At 40.2% G+C, this 21716-nt stretch overlaps 2 protein-coding genes across 6 annotated transcripts; both read left to right on the top strand.

Annotated features, from left to right (window-relative positions):
* The first annotated feature begins 1722 nt into the window (after nt 1–1722).
* phlda3 (pleckstrin homology-like domain, family A, member 3) lies at nt 1723–20908 on the top strand. Of its 2 annotated transcripts, XM_008286151.1 has the most exons (4): nt 1723–1733; nt 1897–1903; nt 18754–19329; nt 20363–20908. In XM_008286151.1, exon 3 carries the CDS (start codon nt 18900–18902, stop codon nt 19317–19319), a length of 420 nt encoding a protein of 139 aa, XP_008284373.1. In that variant the 5' UTR covers nt 1723–1733; nt 1897–1903; nt 18754–18899; the 3' UTR covers nt 19320–19329; nt 20363–20908. The 2 variants fall into 2 exon arrangements, with proteins under 2 accessions (XP_008284373.1, XP_008284372.1); XM_008286150.1 differs by lacking the exons at nt 1723–1733; nt 1897–1903 and having other exon boundaries at nt 18704–19329.
* On the top strand, nt 10080–17599 carry csrp1a (cysteine and glycine-rich protein 1a). Of its 4 annotated transcripts, XM_008286149.1 has the most exons (8): nt 10080–10228; nt 10315–10396; nt 12614–12620; nt 13023–13138; nt 13777–13945; nt 14024–14153; nt 14237–14333; nt 17104–17599. In XM_008286149.1, exons 4-8 carry the CDS (start codon nt 13030–13032, stop codon nt 17178–17180), a joined length of 582 nt encoding a protein of 193 aa, XP_008284371.1. In that variant the 5' UTR covers nt 10080–10228; nt 10315–10396; nt 12614–12620; nt 13023–13029; the 3' UTR covers nt 17181–17599. The 4 variants fall into 4 exon arrangements, with proteins under 4 accessions (XP_008284371.1, XP_008284369.1, XP_008284368.1 ...); XM_008286147.1 differs by lacking the exon at nt 12614–12620 and adding an exon at nt 10585–10592 and having other exon boundaries at nt 10080–10395; XM_008286146.1 differs by having other exon boundaries at nt 10080–10396.
* Nucleotides 20909–21716: the final 808 nt, after the last annotated feature.

Genomic DNA, 21716 nt, shown 5'->3' with positions numbered 1-21716 from the left:
AAGGACGGAGGAGGGAGGGGGCAAGTCCAACATGTGGACTGTCTGGGACACTGGGCCTCAGATGTGGAGCTTGATTGAGATGAGCAACGTTAAGTGATGAAAAACAAAACAGGGGAAGCGCGGATCAGAACAGAAAAAAAACATCCGCATGTTGTTGCAGCTTAGAGGAAGTTCTCTGTGAAAATGTAAATCCAGCCAAAGTGTGTCAGCATCCTGAGTTTGTTTCTGTACTATGCATGACTGCACACCACCTGTAACTGAACTGTCACCACTAGAGGGCCTCAGAGTGTCTCATTTTACAGTGCACCAGTGGGAAAAGTGGACGTGACAAGGACGGATGTTGTTTTTATAGTCACACTTTGAAAAGGTTTAAGAAAATAGATGAATATCATGATATTATAAATATAAGTACATATGTCATTATCACATATATAATCCACGTTCGATCATATAAATACCAAACCAGCACGACCATTCTTAGATACAGTCAAATGTATTCATATCCTTCCATTAAAGAAAAGGCAAAATTCACAATAGTCACTCAAAAAACTAGAAACTGAAAAAAGTAATAAATAAAAATTTGCTAAATTATACTTTAGTGAAATAAAACATTGTTTTTGAATTGTGGTTGAAAAGAATAATTTAAAAAATAAAAAGAAAATAAAAAACTGTCCAAATTAGAGCACTTTGTTGATGAGCAGTGGACCAAAATCAAAATAGCTGTCAACAGTCCAGAAGTCTGATTGAGAGTTACAGAAAACACTTGATTGCAGTGATTGGCTCAAAGGGTTGTTCAACAAAATTTATTTACGGGTCCTATCATGCTTGTTTGCTTGTTGTTGTTGTTGTTGTTTTAAATATACATTTCTGTTGAACCACAATTCAAAAGCAATGTCATGATCTTCATTAAATTTTTATTTATTATTACTTTTGTCAATTTCAACTTATTTCATTGGCAGCTGTTTTTTTCCTTCCTTAGTGGGAGGATATGAATACATTTGAGGACGACTGTAAATGGTCTGCATTTAAACAACTTTTTAACCTTAACGAGGTTCCACATGTTACAAAGGTAGCTGAAGCTGCGTACCTGTGGCCGGATGTTTAGTTCTGTGAGTTGCTGGATCTCCTCGTTCCTCTGCTTTTTGGTGGAGCCACAACCTTTGTTTTGCCATCAGGATCTTTTCTGTTCCTTTTCCCTTCTCCAGCTGCTGGGCCTTCTTCTCCCAACTCTTTCAAAAGCATCTTCATGGCATTTAGCCCTTCATCAGAAGCCTCTGTTATTTTTTTTTTGTGAGCTCCTTGTGATAACTTCTCTTTCTCAGCTGGTGTCTTTTTTTTTTTTTTTTCTAGAGTTTTACTTTCCAGTTTGCTGTTTTTCAGAGCTGACTCCAACTAATTCAGCTCGGCCAAGGTGTTCAAATGAACATCTACGTTTCTTTTTTGGTTGGCCCTGCCGATCGTTAATGGGCCAAGTTTCTTCTGCCAACTCTTTTCAGTGCTCTGCAGCCGGCTGGACTCTGTTGATTCATCAACAGCGACTCTCACACATTCTGATTCTTATTCCTGGGCGCTGAGGCTCTGTTGAAAAGCGCTGATCTGCTCAGTTTTCTTTTCCTCCAGAGCAGAGAGATGACAGTGACGGGAGCAGATCTTCTTTTCTCCAATTTCAGCATCTTTTATTGTCATCCAGACGCTGATGTCTGTCACGACTCCACTGCAGCAGTTTCCTTCAGGTCCATGATCTTTGCTGCTGTTCTCAACTTTTCGTCCATCTCCTTCATCTTTGTCTTTATCTTTATAATCATGTCTTTCAGTCCTGTAATCTTCCTGCGCAATACAATGAAAAAATACATGAATACATTGTCACAGCACTGAGCAGATGATATGTTACAGAAGGTAAACAGTAGAAATGAGGTGCGTATTTAGCCATTTACAAGTAATAATCCAGCAACCTGGCCTAATGTCGAAAACAGCATTTTCTTGTAATTGGTAGGAAATTAAGTCCCATTATTGACTTCAAAAAATGCCTTCGGCAAAAAGTGTAATGCTGAATAAAAACGTTCTCAGTGCCTCCTGGTTGGAACATCAGTGCCCAGCAATACCTAAACAAGTCTGAAGCAGAAACACACACAAACATACAGAGATTCTTGGATTTATCAGATGTGATGCTTGAAAAAGCTTGCATATGTTATTTTTTCAAAAGAAAGGCAAGCAAAGCGTTTCTTCTCCTGATCCTTCATTAATCAGAGAATGTTTATTATTTTGTTATACGCTCAAACTTATATTTTGTGGGGTCGCAAAGTCGAAGTGTACAGAGACACTAAAATAGCATTCTGTGTGTGACTTGTGTAAAATTGTTCATTCTAGTCACCCATTTTCCCCACCAGCTGTCCCAGTCAGGATTAGAATGGTGATTGACAAGTTAATGGAAAAACACTTTCTTCATTTAGCAGATTTTTTGGTTGGGCGTAGACTTTAATAAGACGACCATGAAGAAGTAAGCAGCTGTAAATAGTGTCTCCTGTGCAGTGTTGTAATTACTTTTAATTTCTTTTTAAAGTGTTATGTTTAGAACATTGAAGTAACTTTGGTAAATTCTAGTTCATAATGTTAGTTCTACTAAGCTATGACCCATAACTAGTATTCAGAATCTTCAAGCTGTCACCTCTAGAATGTGCCCTTTAAAAAAAGTGGCTGCCTTCGGCAAAGCTGCCGGACTGTTTCTGCCTCTACAATACCTGTACTGACAAGTAAAACCAGCTTAGACTATTGGGAGTTGAAATTCCCACCCAGACCCCCCCAAAAAAAACACACAGCACTAATGGAAAGAGACAAACAGGACACGGACCTTCTTCACAGGTAAGCACAGCTGCAACCTCTCTCTGACCATCACTGTTCTTTTTTTGCCGTGTTATTGTCCAGCAGCCACATGTTTCTTGTTCACCTGGCTGGGCTCTCTCTTGGTCGACAAGTAGATAAATATGTAATGCTAAAACCATATGGGAAGTAATCTTGTTTAAGACTTAGACCATCAAAATGTTTGCAGGAAAGGATGCTTATTGAAAACCACACCCCTTTATCACCTTCCTCTTATTCCTAATGCAGTCATTACTCAGTGTTGAGCAAAAGCAATGGATGTGGACATGGAAATCATTAAAAACCACAACTCTGGACATCATGAGTTTCCTAAAATTTGCAGGAAATCATCACATGCTCTGCATCACTCTTGTTGACTATTTTAAATTATTTTTCACTTCGTGGGACATTAATATATTACTTACACTGCATAACAACAATACATTTTTAGTAAAGTCAACAAATGCATGACAAACAGAAGGAACAGAATTAGTTTATAACTTAAGGGGAAACAGAGTTATGTCCAGGTACTCTACCCAAGGCTTTGGTAGAAGCATGTGCTTTGTTTTTTGCATATCTAAATAGGCCAACGGTCAAGGATCAACATCCTCTTTTCCTTCTTGTTTACGTGTCACAAGAAAAGCTGAAAAGCTGCATACCTCTAAAATAGCAGCCTTTGCTTTACATTTTTTGGCATGTTTTTCACCCAGCAGGCATGTGTTTCTTTCTTACTGAATGAGCGTAATGCATATTGGAAATAATCTTGTTTAAGAGTTAGTCAACTGACACGTTTGTGCAACAGGCTGTTTATTGAAAACCACACCCCTTTGATCACGTTCACCTTGTTCCTTATGTGGTCATTACTGAACACTGAGCATAATTTTCCACTTTAACATGTAAACTATATGCAGGTTTCCCCTTAATGGACATTAGTTCATCACCTACACTGCATAACAACAATAAATCATAGCAGGAATGTAGAAAAATCCATCCATCCATCCATCATCTTTACACCGCTTAATCCTCACTAGGGTCGTAGGGGGCTGGAGTCTATCCCAGCTGACTTAGGGCGAAGGCAGGGGACACCTGGACGGGTAACCAGTCCATCGCAGGGCCATGTACAAAAATGTTTCATCATTTATTCTTTTTCACAAATCATAGAAAAAGGTTTCATAAATCAAAAAAAAATGTAAGTTCAGAATTTTAAAGGAAGCTATACTGTATAATGTTCATCTAGTCAACCCAAGGGTTAGGTAGATGCAAATTTGTGCATTATTAAAGGGACTTTTTTTTTTTTTTTAGCAAATGGCCACATCTAAATAGGTTAACAGTTGAGCATAGGCTAACATGGATCATCTTTTTCCTCTTGCAAGAAAAGCTGCACAGCTGCATACCTCTTAAACAGCAGCCCTGCAATTTCACATTTTTCTAGGGTTGCTTAAGCACAGAACTGTTTACACCTTCAAAGACGGAGACTGGTCTGAGGTGGATTTGGTCACAGAATCTACCAGTTTGTTGGAACAGAGCACTTATAACTGACATGTCATTACCTACCGAGATGGAAGCAACAAAAGAAAGCCCCACAGGTAGTGTACATGCTTTTAATCTGATCTTTTCTTTAATCGTAAGTGTCTCTCAAAGTTCTGTGAGCCCCTTTCAGTTCAACTAGTAAATGACTTTAACTGTACATTTTCGGTGCAGTCCCAGAATGGAGAACCGTGTCTGATCCGAAACAAGCCGGTTGGTTGTTTTCACAAAACCTTCTGCACAGAAACAGAGGTTCAAAACGTCTGTTTCTGAGCATGGACATCAGGCGAGACAAAGAGGAGCAAGACCAAGCTTTACTCACATTTTACCAAAGAGACAACGTCCAGTGGGCCTCCCCGCTTTGCTGCAAACTTCAAGGTAGTTACTAGTAAATTACACAACTTAACTAGTAGTGATTTGTGTATAATAGTGCGCGTATCTCCACAGGTGACGTTGCAACTGGAAGCGGGGTCGACCGACACATGATGTCAACGGTGATTTTCAAACTTATCAGTGGATTCCATGTAAACTTAGGTTAGACACAACAACAACTACAGACACAACAATGCTAGTGGCTTTAGACCATTTTCAATAATGTGCAGACCACTGAACATAAATATAACCAACTGAATACTTGATCCATAAATCGTTTAGATGATGCTTTAATGTGGGCATAGATGCTTTACGTCAAGACTTTTTAAGCGCTAGGTAGTATTTGTGAAGTTAGAAAGTGTTTAAACGTCCTCATTGACCTTTAGGATAGCTTGCAGCTTGAATTTGTGCCCTTTTGAGTATTTTTTTGTAGAAACATTTGACTCAGCTTGTCTTCATGGCACACGAGGAAAAAAAAAAAAAAAGAGGACACAGTCTAAAGTGGTAAAGAGTGATATTTTAGACATGTAACTGTATAGTTTTTATGTTTCACATCATTGTAGTGAGTACGTCTGCCATTTGCTGTCAAAAACAGTTTTCTAAATTACAAGTACGACAACTAAAGCAAGTTGTGTTAAGTATTTAGCACCACTTATTTAGTTATTCACTCATTTATAAGAAACATATATGTAGCAGCTCTAATAATGTGAATAATCTAATCTTAGAAAAACACAAATCATGCAAAGAACAAATATTATTTAAGGTGAGCTTTGGGTCTAATTAAAACTTTGTTTAAAAAAAATGAAATCTACAATTCGACATTTAATACAGTTGACTTTGCTCTACAGCAGTTTTTTCATAGACTGATTTATTCATTTTTAGTCAAGCTTGTGCCCTTAATTTCCTCCTAACCTTCAGTCTATTACTGTTTCAGGAAGTGTTGCGATCACCAAAATCTTTGAAGGTGAACCTGATCACCAAATCCCCTCAGTTTCGGAAGAACTACTCAACAGCAACATGTTCGCTGTAGCTGGACGAATGATCGGTCATTCCTTCTTACATCGCGGCCCGAGTTTCCCTGGACTCAGCCCGGCTATTATTCACATCCTATTTGGAGGTTCTGAGGAGACGACTCCTGTGACGGTGCAGGACTGTCCGGACCTCGACGTCCGGGACGCGGTGAAAATGGTGAGTGGCGATTTTAACTGAGGTCAGCGCACAAAACAAGACGTTTATTTCAGCCTCCAACAGCTCCATCTGTTACTTGATGCCCTGGACTCATAAAACTGCAATCAATCTAATTTATTCTGTGCATGCTGCATGAATAAAATGTGTTTTCCATTATGCTTTACTGCAGCTTGATGGAGAGGGCGAATTAAAAGAATCTGACTCCATCCATCAGCTCTGCCTGACGTGGAATCTGCCAGCACCAAATGTCACCAACAGGAAATGGCTGTCTGAAAAGCTCCTCTTGCATGCTGTAATAACAAAGTACTTCTGTCTATTCTATGTTACTTTCTGCATACTGCAGTCAAAAAAAAGAACCTGCTTGTTTATGCGCCACATATATTTTTACCATGTCTTCAAAAAAGCATCCCTGCATTATTATTCTTAATATAATTTACTTAAGGCTGTTCAAACACTGTTGATAAAGGCGTTGGTCATTTGGAATTTAGATTTTGCTGCTCAGATATATACAGTTGTCCTCAAATGTATTCATACCCTCCCATTAAAGAAAGAAAAAAAAACAGCTGTGACTGAAATAAGTTGAAATTGACAAAAGTAATAAATACAAATGTAATGAAAATCATGACGTTGCTTTTGAATTGTGGTTCAACAGAAATATTTTTATAAAAAACAAACAAAAACAAACAAACAAGCATGATGGGACCCGTAAACTAATTTTTTGCTGAACAACCCTTTGAGTAAATTACTGCAATCAAGTGTTTTCTGTAACTCCCAATCAGACTTCTGCACCTGTTGACAGGTATTTTGGTCCACTGCTCATCAGCAAAGTGCTCCTATTTGTCCGGGACAGTTTTGTTTGTTTTTTTAAAATATTATTTTGAAAGCACAATTCAAAAGCAATGTCCTATTTCACTAAATTAGAATTTAGCAAATTTTTATTTATTATTACTTTTTTCAGTTTCATCTTATTTGAGTGACTATTGTGAATTTTGCATTTTCTTTAATAGAAGGGTCTGAATACATTTGAGGACGACTGTATAATAACTACTGATGCAGTTAAAAAGGTAAAGAAGGAAAAGCGACATAAAAGTCTGCTTCCTTGTCAATATGGGCAAAATCTAAGCTGTATCAATAAGCATGTATTTCAAGCCTGTCTTTACATTAAAATTGAATGATTTAAAAAAAATATTTAAGCCCACAACCATTGGACGTCACTCTGCACCATCATCAGCAAAAGAATCCAACAAGATAAATCCAAACAACCAACATATACATCTCTACAACATCCAGCTGTGTCCCTGGATTATAACTAAGAGCTCATTTTGGCATTATAAAGTGTCACGACATTTAAAAGTTGCTTGTAACATCTGCAGTTGTGGTGACATCAGAGAATACGCTCTACACATCTGGCTGTACTGAAACTTTCACCAGTTATTTCATTCATGTCCTGTTTATGGCAACAGTCAGAGGATTACAGGTGAATTAAGTGTCTGTTGCATTGCAGGTTATCGAGCAAACGAGGCGTCAAGTCAATCAGCTCCGAAAAGGCTTACAAGAGACAGGACTGTGGCCACTTCTCATGTCCAGGAGAGATGTAATCCCAATCTTGTTCCCGAGGGAGTCAGAAACACAAGTCACAGCTCAGGTACCCGAACAAGCACACATCTAAACTCAGCAAAATTCCTTCTCCTTCGTATAAATGGGGAGTTTCATGTGATTTCAGATGATCTTGGACTGCATCGTATGGCCTTTATCCATAACTGTCATCTTTGAGAGCTACACCGTTAAAGAAGATGATGAGTCCGATGTGGAGGACGTAGGTCGAGTGTCTGGCTACCTGAAAACATTTATTGAAAATGGTACGTCTCACTGTTTTTTACTGTTTTCTTAAGCTGCTGTCTGTTTAGTAGACGTGTCGTCTGATTTGCTTCCGTTTCAACACAGCGTCGCCTGCTGAGCTGAAGAGCCTCGTAAAGTTTTGGATCGGGTGGGAGGTGCCCGCCACCGAGATGAAGGTTGAAATAATAGAGGCCACGCTTCCCACAGCTCTAACTTGTTTCGAGAAGCTGAGGCTGCCGAGGCATTATACAGCATACAACATGTTTCATCAGGACTTGTGTGCGTGCATATCACAGAATCACAGCGGTTTTGGCTGCCAGTGAATGATTGGAATGATATTTGCTTTAAATGTCTACAGACTGAATGTGAGAAATTTCAATATGTGACCGTTCAAATTTGTATAATAAATCCATCTTTGATTATTTGCTTTTTTGGGGGATATATTTGTTAATATAAGAAATTTTTACAATTTTTACAATCACTACTCTTGGTTTTCAGTTTAAAGTTCTAAATTCATTAATGCAGCCTGAAAAATGTGGAAAATGCAGCACATCTGTGTCAATCAATGCTGAATATCAGGAAAAAATAAACCAAAAAAACACATCTAGACAACGTCAGCTCTCATTGTTGACTACGGCTTTTCCGTTGTTATTGTGTGTGGTCAAGACTGTCGGTGTAATTTACGAGAAACAACCACCACAATCGGTACAAAGACGACATAGAATGAAGGGCTGTGAGTAATAACATATTCACTAGTGGTTCAGTTACTGATTACTTTTTTGATGAACAAAAAAAAAAGAATTAAAAAAATGCTTCACCCAGTTTCCTCGAGCTAAAGATTTTTGGTTTTGTCCAGCCAACAGTCCAAAAATAGAGATGTTCAGGTTTTAATGGGGAAAAAAAACTAACTGAAATTGTCAATCTTAGCATTGAATGATCAGAAAGAAGCAAATATTTGAAGGGAAAAAAGTACTCAATTGGGTTGCTGAATAATTTTAGCGTTTTTTTTCTGATGAATACAAAGACTGGTGATATCATCCTTCCTGTTTGTGATTGATATCCGCTTATACATAAACCTTTCAATTTTATGAAGCAGAGCAGAGAAGAAGCTCTAATTGAGCTACAGAAAACAAGTTAAGAGGAATTTTAAAAAGTTGTTGTTCTTTTAAACCTAAAGGACCAAAAAGTTGTAGGCATCTATAACAGATGAGAATATAACTTTGGACAGCTGGCTGGTTAAATCAAAACCTTTGAGAAGATATTTTTTTTTTATCAATTTGGAAACTTTTCCATATTTTCTGACCCTTAACTGATAAAACAATGAACTAAGAAAATTACTTGAAGACTGATCAGTGCTGATGATAAGTTGTAAACCTGCTGGCTCTGTTGATACTACATGTTAACATAAAGAGTACAGTCTTCTGCATCATAGATTGTATAAGAAAGCATTCTTTCTATTCCAGTCTATGGTCTGTATGCAGGCCTCTCAGCTTTTGTTCTGGTGTTCAGTAGCCTCAAAGGCCACATGATGGCAGCAGAGATGAATGTTCAGCATCCACTCTTCTTCCTCCTCCGTCTGTACCAGTGAGTAGCTTCAGTTTATTTCAATTAATTCCTTCTCACCCATTGAGCATATTTGAAGAAACTCTAACAGCTGGGGCCTAAAGGTCATGTAGTGTTGTGGTAATAAAGACTCTTTAAATTTATTATCCGTTTAAGGTTAAGATCTTGACTGAGTTACAAAAAAGCCAGTGTGATGAGTTTACTGGCTCAAAAGATAAAGCATGGAAGAGAAAGAAAAATATTGATATTCAGACAAAAGTCTGCTGACAGATTATTGTACACACGGACTGGTACCTACTCTTAATGCTGCTTAAGAAAATATATAAAGAAAACAGGGTTATGTGTTTTCACTGCAAGAAAAAACATCCTCCCTCTGTTTTTTAATCTGAGATCGGGATGTTACACAATACAGAGAATCTAAACGTTATAAAAACAGCTTCAGCAACGTGGAGTTTATACAGTCTGGCTGTTTGTTGACATTCCTGCAAATGTCTGACAACATGAAGGTCAGGCCTTGTGCAAACTGTAAGATACAAACTGTAACCAAACCCAGAGAGTTAGAAAGAAATGGTTCTTCTTTTTCCACTTTTGGTACCTCTAATCGTTCATAAAATGACTCTGCTGGGCAACACAATACAGTTTTACAATGCAAGGTCCCTCCCAATTCTCTCTCTCTCCCTCCTCCCCTTTCTCTCACCCTCACTGTCTCACTTCAGGAACTCCCCTGTTCTTCAACACACTAAAAGTTTGCTGACTGGAGCAGCAACAACAGAAGCTCCTCCTTTCCAGCACATCTGGAATTTAGTCCGAGAGGAAAGGCACATACCAGCACTCTGGCTGACTAACAGTTCACTGGAACAACCAGTACACAGCAAGAATTCAGGTTCGTAATTAAAGCTATTCTTCGCTTGCAGATTAAAACTGCAGTTCCACTCCCCTAACTCTGGACTGCTGGTTTCCTGAATACAGCCCAACGCTGCGTTGCCGCTACTGCGATCTGGGAGTCCAAGCTCACCGCTGAAGTCATCACCACTGACTGACAGCATCTACAGGTAGGTAATGCAAGTGTATTACCGACTGCTTAGGCTTCCTGCTTTCTGTTTGCTTTCCAATTTCCTATTTCGCTGATGCATGGTGGGAAAAAGACACAACACCGCGATGCCACGGTGTACATTTATTTCCCATTCAGCTCGAGTTAGCAAATAGGTGAACAGTTAAACAGCAACATAGAATTACTAAAAGAACTGTTGGATAAAAAACAAAATAACCCTCGGCCCGAACCACACAGATGTCACATGGAATCACATCTAATTTATAAACAGACTTCCTCATTTGTAGGAGTTAGGACTCATTACCTCTCCTTCACGCAGCTTTAATAAAGCCTTTTTACATAACTGTCTGCATCCCAGCATGTCTAAACTTGCAAAGCCACCACTATCATACGACAGAACTCATCTTCACGAATGCACTGAAAATAATTTGGCACGTCCTCCCATTTGCGTCATTTCTTTAAAAACAAATTCAACCTAGTCTCCAGTAACCTTTTAGTCTGCCAAGTGAGAACGATCACCTTCTCTCCTCCTCTGTATTGTCCTTTATCGTCCTCTCCATCTTGTCCTGTTAGATGACCTGTCACAACAAGTCCTAGCAGCCATTTTCATTACAAATCTAAATATACATTCACCAACCTGACAAAAAGTACTCACTATATTCTTCAAATTCCTTTCCTCACCTTGTGATTTAGTCCTGGAGCTGCGAGTCCATTCACATCGTGACCCTCAGGTCACATCCAAGCTTTTAAACCTCTCTCTCTTCTTCTGCTCTGTGCTTGTCGCCTCAAAAACTCCTGCGAAATGACATAAAAACACTTATTTGAGACTTCAGACTTCCATTCAAGTGCTATTTTCTGAAGCTGGGCTGCTGTAAAGCTCTAAAATAGTGTTTTTCGCTACAAAAATATGACTGCCATTTCTGTTTAGACTGGCATTCGGTTGCACTTAAAGGGCTGCAACATACACGAGCTGCTCTTTACGTGATAGAGTCCTGGAAATGCCAAGTGTTGTTTGTGGCTGTGAGGATGGATACTCTGCAACAGGACACTAATAATCAAGGCCTTTTCACTTTCCTCTGCTTAACCACAGGTTCCCTGAAATGTTCTCAGTTCATGTTTCTTCTGCGTTGTAGCGACTCAATTTGAGAATTTATATATTTTTCTTATAATGGACCCTGTACCCAGAGCTACAAGACAGTCGGAAAAAAGCAAAGGCAGAGATGATCAAGTAAAAGTTTTTCATTAACTAGCTTGCCTCGGTAGGAACACTTGCATGTGAAGAACAGGGTGCAGAAAACTGAATATACAGGACAGCTGATGTATGTATGTTAAGCTTATATGTATGAAGAACGTATTTGCAACACTAACATGCATGTAGTGAATTTATCACCTGTGGTTGTATTCGTGTAAAATTCCAGAAAATATTTTGAGAGAACGCTTCTTTTTCATTATTTTCATTACCGTCTGGCCTTTGTCTAAACCCCCCAAAAATAGCCTGAAACAGTTAGAATGAAGGAAGGGCAGCCAGACACAAACCACTCCTACTTCACTCTGACCTATAATTTCATGTCATAAAATGAGCTCATGTTCCTATTAAGTACCGTTCTGCTACCAGTTAAGCTTGATTTGTGGGAGTTTCTCTGAGCGAATCATTTGATCATTGATTTCATATTTGCTTTAAAGAACAGGAAATGTGATAGGAAACAGCCTAACACTTTAACAGTCTGACATCTCAGCTCCACCTACTGACCACTAGACGAAGAAGAAGGAAAAAAAAAAAAAGGAGCCGACCTTGGCGCAGTTGTAGACATATTTCCTGCCTAATAAAGCAAACATATAAGTAGAGTAAGGGGTGCAGTCTGAAGAAGTGACGTAGACTGAGACGGGCAGGCGAGAGGAGATGGTGTGAGCCACGGGCAGGGAGGTTGGAAAGGCTCGCTTATAGGCAGGAATGTGGAAGTGGATATGCGAGAAAGCACAGGGAGGGTCACGCAGGGATACGGACTGGGTAGAAACAGGCAGGCTGCCAGGGTTTTTCACATCCCATCGACTTCAAAACTCCTCAGAAAGTCACGCTTTCACATTACTCTCACACTGACTGCATCCAGTTTTAACTCGAGAGCAACTTTCATCCATCCCTTAGTCTTCAATGAAAAAAAAAAAGGAATTCTTGTATATTTCCAATGCTGAGCTGCTGGTTCTTTGCAGAAACCACAGAGAACTGGCAGGAATGACATTTCTGGGCTTGGTCTGACTACACCAGAGTCACAGGCAGCCAAATATGGATGTTTAAATGGGATTCTTACAACTACAGCAAAAAACTCTTGTATTTGTACTCTTGATGGTTGTGGAAAGAACTTCATTGGTCCAGTTATCTTTTCTTTTCTAAATTTAAGGCCTTCTTCCTCAACAATTAAAAGCCTTCCAAGCAGTTACAGAAAGATCACTGTCACTCTTTTCCATCATGTTATTCACTGTCGGTCCTTTTCTGAAGTGCAGATACTTCTGGGATGAACATATTGACTGTTGTTAAGGTGGCAAATCTTTAGACTTAAACAATTAAGATTTGGAAAAGTCAGTACACATCAGACTAACCACAGTGTGTGTCTCTGTTCGTACTGTATGACAGAAGGATGCCATTAGGAGGAGGAAACAAATGTGGCCGCTGCTCAAAGACCGTTTACTTTGCAGAAGAGGTGCTCTGTGATGGGAGGAGCTTCCACAAGTCCTGCTTCCTGTGCCGTGAGTTAGCCGTTTGCCGTTTCCTGAGATTGTCACTGTGGAAACCATTGAACTGCTGACCCTTGTCATTATGCTTTAATGTAATACTAACCTAATCTGTTCTTATCATATAGCGTACATGGAGAATACAATAACATACGAGGAGAAAGTGTTGGCTGCTCTAAACGTGATGGAAGCATGATTACAGTGCATTTTACTTTTCTTGTAAGACACTGAAGGACAAGAGATTAGCTACAGACAAATTAATGTGAAAGCTTTGCACTGTTTAGACATTCTTTAAATTCCTCACTAAGGAATTATGGTCCTGGATGTTTTCATCCCACTTAGAACAAACTTGTTTTTTGTAGTTTTGTAACTATACGATTAAAACAAACTGAAGCGATTGTGAAAGTCTAAAAAAAAAAAAACCTCTTCCTTCATGTCAGCTTGATAAGACGTAGGTTCAAGAAGTTCTGAGTGAAGTTATTTGTGTTCCCGTATTTTAATCAAACATTCCAGGGATGGAATTTAGATGAGAACATGTTTCTTCAAAAGAACTGTTCCATAAAAGGAAACAGTTCGGGGCCTATCTAAATACATGAATGTGCTCAACAACATGTACAAAGATATGCAAAACAATAATATGTGTGTGTGTGTAGTGGTGTGCGCGAAGAATTTGGACAGCACAACGGTTGCGGTTCATATGGATGAGATCTACTGCAGGGCATGCTACGGAAAGAAGTACGGGCCAAAAGGCTACGGTTACGGCCAGGGAGCAGGGGTCCTCAACATGGACAAAGGAGAGGCTCTGGGCATCACACATGAAGAGTGAGTTACACACAAACATTCTTCTTGATGTCTGTTTAAGGACTTTCATCTATGTTTTTTCCCCTCTTCCACCATCAGACCTGGTCCTCATCGTCCAACCACCAACGCGAACCCCTCTAAGCTAGCTCAGAAGTTCGGAGGGTCAGACAGGTGCCCTCGCTGTGGCAAGGCCGTGTACGCTGCTGAGAAAGTGATCGGCGCTGGAAGTGTAAGAGAAACCCACACATGCGCACACATGTGCACGCGTGTGAAAGCACCGCGGTTTTAAAACGGACCTTTATGTATTCACAGTCATGGCATAAGATCGGATGTTTCACTTGTGCCAAATGTGGGAAGAGCCTTGAGTCGACCACATTAGCCGACAAGGACGGAGAAATCTACTGCAAAGGTAAAACTACTGCCTTCACAACAAGAGCAAATACGTAGCATAGAGCACACCTATACGTTCACACAAGTCTTGTGACATGAACGAGCACACAACACACATTTAACCTGGTTCTATAGCGTAATGTGGTGGCTTAAATTAAAGTGATGTGCAAGTTTAATACCATAGATGACAAAGTTTTGCAGTTTCATAGGATGCATTTTTCTTAATTTGGTCTCCTTAAATAATTTTAATGGCAACGTGAGGCAATATACGCCACAGTCATCTAATTTGGCTCAGGCTGCCTTTACTGAAAGATAAAATAAGTGATGGATCATAAAGTAATTTGTGCTGTGTCACTTCTCAAAATGAAAATTTGCACAACTCAAACTATAAGGGGAAATTGGCTGGATGCAATAACAGTCCTAAATATTTGCAGGCTTAAATGATACTTTTGGCAAGAGTAGGAACTGCGAGGTCTCATGTTTAGTGGCTGTTGAGTGAGTTAATGAGTTGTAATAAACACAAGAATACAGCAGAGGGCCCACTGGCACTGAAACCTTTCCATTAGTACCAAACACTAAAAATGTCAAAACAAGACATTGCTCAAGAGCTTGTAAAACTCTGTTCTTTAAGTATTGAATTGAGAACATATTGGTCATTTTGGTTCAGTACAGCAAAGAAATACATTATCTAAGAGCACTTCTCTGGCTCATATAGTTGTGGTGCTGTCCCTTGAATAATGGTATTTTTTACTTTATTATAAAATCATGGTTTAAAATGAAAATTGGTGCAGCATTAGAAATTTATTTTTCATTTCTGAATCAAACTTTTCTATGTATCGATTTTAAGTTTATAGTCAAAGCAGGAAGTAACTGCACGACACCCACGTGTCTGGGTACATTCAAGTCTTCCAGCTCATTGAGCTACAGTTCTTTTTAATCAAAACAGTCACTGAATCAGCCAGTCTGAGTTACTTCCTGGCTGATTAAACACTGAAGAAATGTTGGTGAAACACTTGTTTAATCATCTTAAAGTACAGCTTAATTTTAGCCAATTCACAATTGCTTCACAAATGTTGCTTATGGTGCTTAATGTAGACTTTCTGGGCTCCGATGGTCCCACTCAGGTATCCATGTTTAAAAATGCATGCATTCAGCAAACACTGATGAAACGGTTGCATTTCGGTCTAATTAATTAAAAAGATTTAATTGTTTAATAAAATCTTTTTAACATTTACAGCAATAAAATGTTGATCCATGATTTTTGATAGATGATTTTTTAACATCAACCACAAATGCTCCTTTTGACAATAAGCTGATGTGGAATTCAAAGCTGTTGCTATGTGGGGCAGCATTGGTAATACAGATAATTAGCACTGTCCATCAAGAGCAATGAACTAGCCAACAGGAAGCTACTGGAGCAACACAAGCTGGCATACATTTGTAAAAAGAGCAGTTTTGTTTGTCTGCATATGGAGAAATATGTCATAGTATTAATACAGTTTGTCATGTGCCAGGTTAACCTTACTTTCATTAACTCACTTGTTTATATAGCTGTATCGTCAGCGATTCGGGAAAATTCCAACTTTAAAAAGTCCATGTGATTGTCAGAAGTGACTAATCCTGAGAAAACCAAAAATCCACATGCACAAACACATCAGGTGAGAAAACAACCAAAACACAAACCTGGTGAACCAGAGGAGCAAAAAGAAACAGAAGTCGAGCAAGTCTAGCAGATACAGGCCAGGAACACAGGAGGGAATCAAACAGGACAAACTGGCAAAGACAAGACTGTTCATACCCTCAGCACCGATTGGGGAGACAAGACACAGGTGACTCACAGGACACAGGTGAAGCTCTTCAGGGCAATCACAAAAGGAGGGAGACAGACATACAGAGGAAGTAATAACACGAGGAAAGATGATTTAAAAAATAAAACAGGAAGTCACAGAAATGGGACGTGAAACCCTACAAATCACAGCAGAAGTAGGAGGAAAACATACAGGGATGAACCAAAACAAAACCAGAACCCACAAACCATGACATGTATTTATATGAACATATTTATCCTGTAGGTGTGTCTGTTTGTGTCTGTTTGTGGTGTGCTGTGTATATATTATAAAAAATGAGCCCAGGGAATTTCAATATAGTCCTGAACTACAATTGCGTTGAAATGAATTCAAATGTTTCTTCATTTGAGGCTATTTTGTGAAATGCAGTGTTTTATATGATGTCAGCGTGTAGCTAACATTTACATCATTATTAGACAGCATTATTCAGGTGCAGTACGCAACACAGCAGTTAGTAAATATTAAGGAATAAAAGATCCCTACTGAAGACTTTGTTTGGTGCAACTGTTTGGTTGCTCTAGCAATGTGTAAACCTAAAATTAGTGACCACCTGAACAAGGATAAGGAAGTAGTGCACTGGCTAATTTGCTTATGCTGACCCCATTTGTGACCTTTGTAGCCTACTGCGCTCAATGTATCGGTCAAAGAAGAAATCAAAGGTTTATTTTTTTAGCTGTCGTGCAATAGCGATGTGTACTATCAGCAGTGCTCTCGTGACAGTCTGGGTGTTTTCTGTCTAACCACAAGGACAAAAAATTTGAGTTAAAATAAACATTTAAACGAAAGTTTCATTTAAATAATTAAAATTGGTCGGGCCAAGGTTTAGCTGGCTAAGCAAGCATCGCAGACTGTTTGGCACACACCAGTTAGGGTCATCTAAAGGATGTGATGCTGATACCAAAGTGTGTTGAGTTTTATGGTGATATCTTTTGTTTCCAACAGGCTGTTACGGCAAAAACTTTGGTCCCAAGGGATTTGGGTTTGGAGCGGGAGCCGGAGCGCTGGCACACACCCAATAGAGACTGTCACTGGGTTGACAAGTTTCCAGATTACTGCACTACTGCCTTCTTTCTGCACAGGGCAGGCCGCTGCAGGCTGTTACCCCCCAACAGACACATGCTTGACAGAAAGCTGCATTTATATAAACTGTACAGGCAAGAAGATAACACCATCACGCCCCTTTTGGCCAACTACATTTGTCACAGTCAATCTTGATACAGACACAACACATAATAATGGCGTTTTACCCAATCTCTTTAAAGCTGCGTTGGTAATTTGCACATGCTTATTGTAACATGGTTTTGTTCTGCAAAATGCAATCTCAGCATCATAAGATACACAACTGTCTGTATTACACAGTAAATGCTCATTGTATTTTGTACAGCATGCTTTTTAAACAGCATGATATAGCCTATGAAATAAAAATGGAAAAATAATGGCTCTAGTGTTGTTATTTTTTATTGGTGCCAAAACTACATAAGAGCACATCAGTGAAATTCCTTGTCCCTCTTTCTCTCTCTCTCTGTACATGTGTACAAGGAATCAGGAAGTGAATTAAATTAGTACATGACAGTCCACATTTAAGTTTCAAGAGATGCCACATGTGCATTGCATCCATTCCTCTCATAGCATTGCGGTGACACACCGCACACTGCTGGGAATAAATGACATAAGTGCTGCATCCTGTAAAATTGGGGGCACTGCAGCTTTACTCCGCCCACAAAGCTCAACTTTCAGGAGGCGAAAGAGAAATTTAAATACATAATTTAACTCATCAGAGGTTAGATAAGATGAAGTAACTGCTCAGAGAAATCTGAAAGGCTTTGATGGAAATTAGCAGTCTCTCTAATTAGCCAGACTGCCAATGATATGTGAGTACATGTTGTTCATGTGTAATGTGAGGAAACTGAAATCGACTTGAACCCAGGCCTTCATTCTAAATAATCCAAGTAATAGTTTCCAAAGCACAATAATTATTAGTCATCCTATCCTGTCTTCAACAAAAACTTTTCTTCCTGGCTCTTTGTTAGCTCTCTCACGCATGCACACAGCACAACATTTGACCTCTTTACACAACTTTCATCCTCCCACTCACATTCCTGCTCTCACAGAGACAAGAAACACGTCCTAAATAGTTTTTGTGGAATTTAAAAGGACTGCTACATGTGATTTAATGGAGCTATTTATATATATTTATTTATTTTTAAGTTTCTTAATACTTCCAACTTTATTACTGTGGTCGTTTTATTCACAACAGGTGCAATAAAGGCCTGAGTGGGAGGTGGCTAAACTTACCTATTGTACCTGGGCTCCTGTCAGCACATAATCAATGCAAACGCTGTAAAACCAGCAGTCTGAGTGCGCACATACACACACAGATAGACAGACACACACACACGTACACACTCCTACAGGGAATTTCACAAACAACCTGGATCTCCTTCTGCCGTCACTGATAGGAGGCGGGGTGCTACTGCTGGAAGGGGAAAAAGGTCGGGCATGTTCAAACATATCCAGGCAGACTAACCGTCCAACCTCCGCGGCGTGTCGTCATTACGCACGGACTGGATTTATTCGCAGACTCTGTGGTAGTCTCTGTGTAAGCTGTTATCACTCATGCCAAAGCTCAAACCGATATGTTTCCCTGAAGGATACAGCAAAAGTCGAGAGTTAATGGATTCATCTTGAGACGCGCGAAGTTTTCCACGTTGCGCCTCTTTCCGAACACTTTGGTGACCATGTCCTTCCCGGCCAAAGTGATGCGAGACGGGCTGCTGGAGAAGCGCAGCAGCGGGCTGCTCCAGCTGTGGAAGAAGAAGCGCTGCGTCCTCACCGAGGAAGGCCTGCGTTTGCATAACTGCAAAGGCAGAGGTGATGCTCCGGGTTCGGCGTGGAGCTCCAAAGCCAAGGAGCTGCTCTTTGAGAGGATGGCCACGGTGGACTGCGTGGAGTACAAGCGAGGGCTGGTGTACTTCACCGTGGTCATGGCTACGGGCAAGGAAATCGACTTTCGGTGTCCGCAGGACGGCACGGCGTGGAACGCGGAGATCGCGTTGGCGCTGGTGCGCTACAAGAACCTGCAGGCCGTGAAGAGCGGCAGGAAGAGGCACCTGTCCACTGCGCACCTGGGCAGCACCGGGGAGGATGAGGAGCTCTGACTCGATGAAGGTAAGCCCTCACCTCTGGTGGAGGTGAAACTGACGTCAGAACGTGGCGTGTTGGATTGGGAAGAGTTTTACTATTTATTTACCATTTAGACTTAGATATCCTGTACTTTGGGTGGAGGTGGCAAACTTCAAACTTGGAATCCAGAGCCCATGCATCATCCAAACACATTTTTACCCAAACACACTTTTTTTTTTCTCGCTAGCCAGAGGTTTCAAACACTTGCCATCCAAGACCTAATAAGTATCCAAACTCTGTAACACCTGACTTAACACTTAATCCCACTTGTGTGGTTTGAAGGGTGCTAATGGAACAAGTTATTGCAGTGATTGGCTGGAATGAAAACATCCACACTCTTGGGGATGAGGTGGCACTTGGCTGGGAAGCACTCAAGCCTCAAGCTAAGCTCCCGCTAAAGGTTATTTACAAGTACCACTTCAGTGTTTAGATGTTCCACTGAGTCAGAGTCACCCCAGTGTTTCCTCACTGCGGCCATCTGCCTTCACTGCACCTCGGCCTGCTTCGAACACAAACCACTCTCACTGGAGGACATAATTACAATGCAATGTGAGCCTCCAAATAACATCTGCCTGCCTCTCCCTCACCAGGCAGTCAAGTATTTTTAACCACACACACACATACATAGAGAGAGAGACTCTCATGTGTTTAGACGACATGAAGACAGATGGACATTTGGAGAAGACAGAGCTAAGTACCTCCCATGCGTCTTTTCAACATTTAGGGCAGAGTCAGTGAAATCTTGACATGACAACAGAGTTTATTTACAGAAACTGGTCAAGTGAAATCTCAAATGTTCATGAAATGAGAGTCTGAACTATGAGCTCACAGTCGAGGAATCCACAGCGTTGCTTCCTTAAGAGAGCTGCAGAAGTCAAGCGCCCAAATTAACTTAGTAGCCGTGGTAACAGCGTAATATAACTCACTACAAATGCACTTTGTTTAACACCATCAGCTGCCCCAGCGTGGAGTCTATAAATTAACTAACGAATACTGAATATGTTCTGTTTTTATCCAGACTTTCTTATTCTTGGGAGCCAACCAATTAGAGGGGAGAAAGGTCCACAGCCTTCATTCTACGGTGCACAGCATCGGCAGATATGGATCAAAAGACTGAGAAAGTGTCTCAAATGCTCTTATTTCTTCTGTCATGAACTTATCCATGCTTTCATACAACATATATAAATCTGATATACTGGAACAATGGATAAAGTTGTTTTTTTCTGTCGTGACCTCATTGCTCAAGGTCAATATGGAGACTCCTATGCAATGCTTTTTGGACAGAAACTTTGGAGCTGGGACACCTTTGTGCCTTAATGAAATTTCTTCATATTTCTTTATTAAATATTTTCCAGTGTTCTTTGATGCTGCTGAAACAGGAGTCACTTTTGATGGCATTGTATGACTTGCTTTGAATACATTTGTCACAGACTGAACAGATCTGCATGGTTTAACATGAAGAATAAGTGCTTAGTTTCATTGTATTCTATATATTTGTTGAAACCGTGTACAGTATTACAGTTGTAAAAAAGAAGAATAAATTTTTTGTAATCCTTGTGTTTTACTTGAGTTGCTATTTTTGAAACAGCGCTCCTGTTTTCTCATAATGCCTCTTAGTACTAGACAGTCGGCTGCGATTTATTTTGGGTTCAGACCATTAATTGTTAAGCTCATCTGTTTCTGGTTGTGTCGTAATCTTGCTGTTATAGCCTCTGGAAAATACACACACCCCAGAGAAACAGACACATACACATCGTGGCGTTGCTTTCCTGCTATTGCGTGTACGCTGAAGTCAGGACACCTTTTGTTCTGAGCGGTGCAGAGGACTAATGAGAAGCCCCGTGAGCCTGAGGCATGTGCACACAAACATCCACCCACACATGTTCACCTACAGGAGCGTGTGTGCACACCCAACATCAAATTCAGCGAGGCCGAAGCATCAGCAGACTCACATTAGCGAGACATTGTTCATTTAAGCATGTTTTGTGCGTAACAAATATAGCACTCTTTGTGGCTGTGTGGCTCAGTGGGCATCAGGAATAAAGGGCCGGTTGTGTTACGACTTCTCTTGTTACTGTGGAAAACCCCAATCCCGGGCCACACCAAATGACTCAGCAAGGGACCAGGAGTGCTGCAAGGAACAGAGACACCCAGTAATGGACTATTGTGCTAAATAGTGTGTGTGTGTGTGTGTGTGTGTGTGTGGCAGGCAGGTGTAAATACACAAGGTGCTGTCTGTGAAGGAGAGCTGTGGAGACGTGCAAATGTGTGCAGTTATATACCATAGGTCCTTATGTGTACTCACACCGCTTGGTGGAATGCCCTGTCAAACATGATGACATCAGTCCAGGGAGATCAGCACACACTTAGGC

The sequence above is a fragment of the Stegastes partitus genome, unplaced genomic scaffold (assembly GCF_000690725.1).
Source record: "Stegastes partitus isolate 25-593 unplaced genomic scaffold, Stegastes_partitus-1.0.2 Scaffold435, whole genome shotgun sequence".
NCBI classification, from domain to species: domain Eukaryota; kingdom Metazoa; phylum Chordata; class Actinopteri; family Pomacentridae; genus Stegastes; species Stegastes partitus.
The sequence above is the reverse complement of the archived record's forward strand: the minus strand, read 5'-3'. Positions and strand labels throughout refer to the sequence as shown.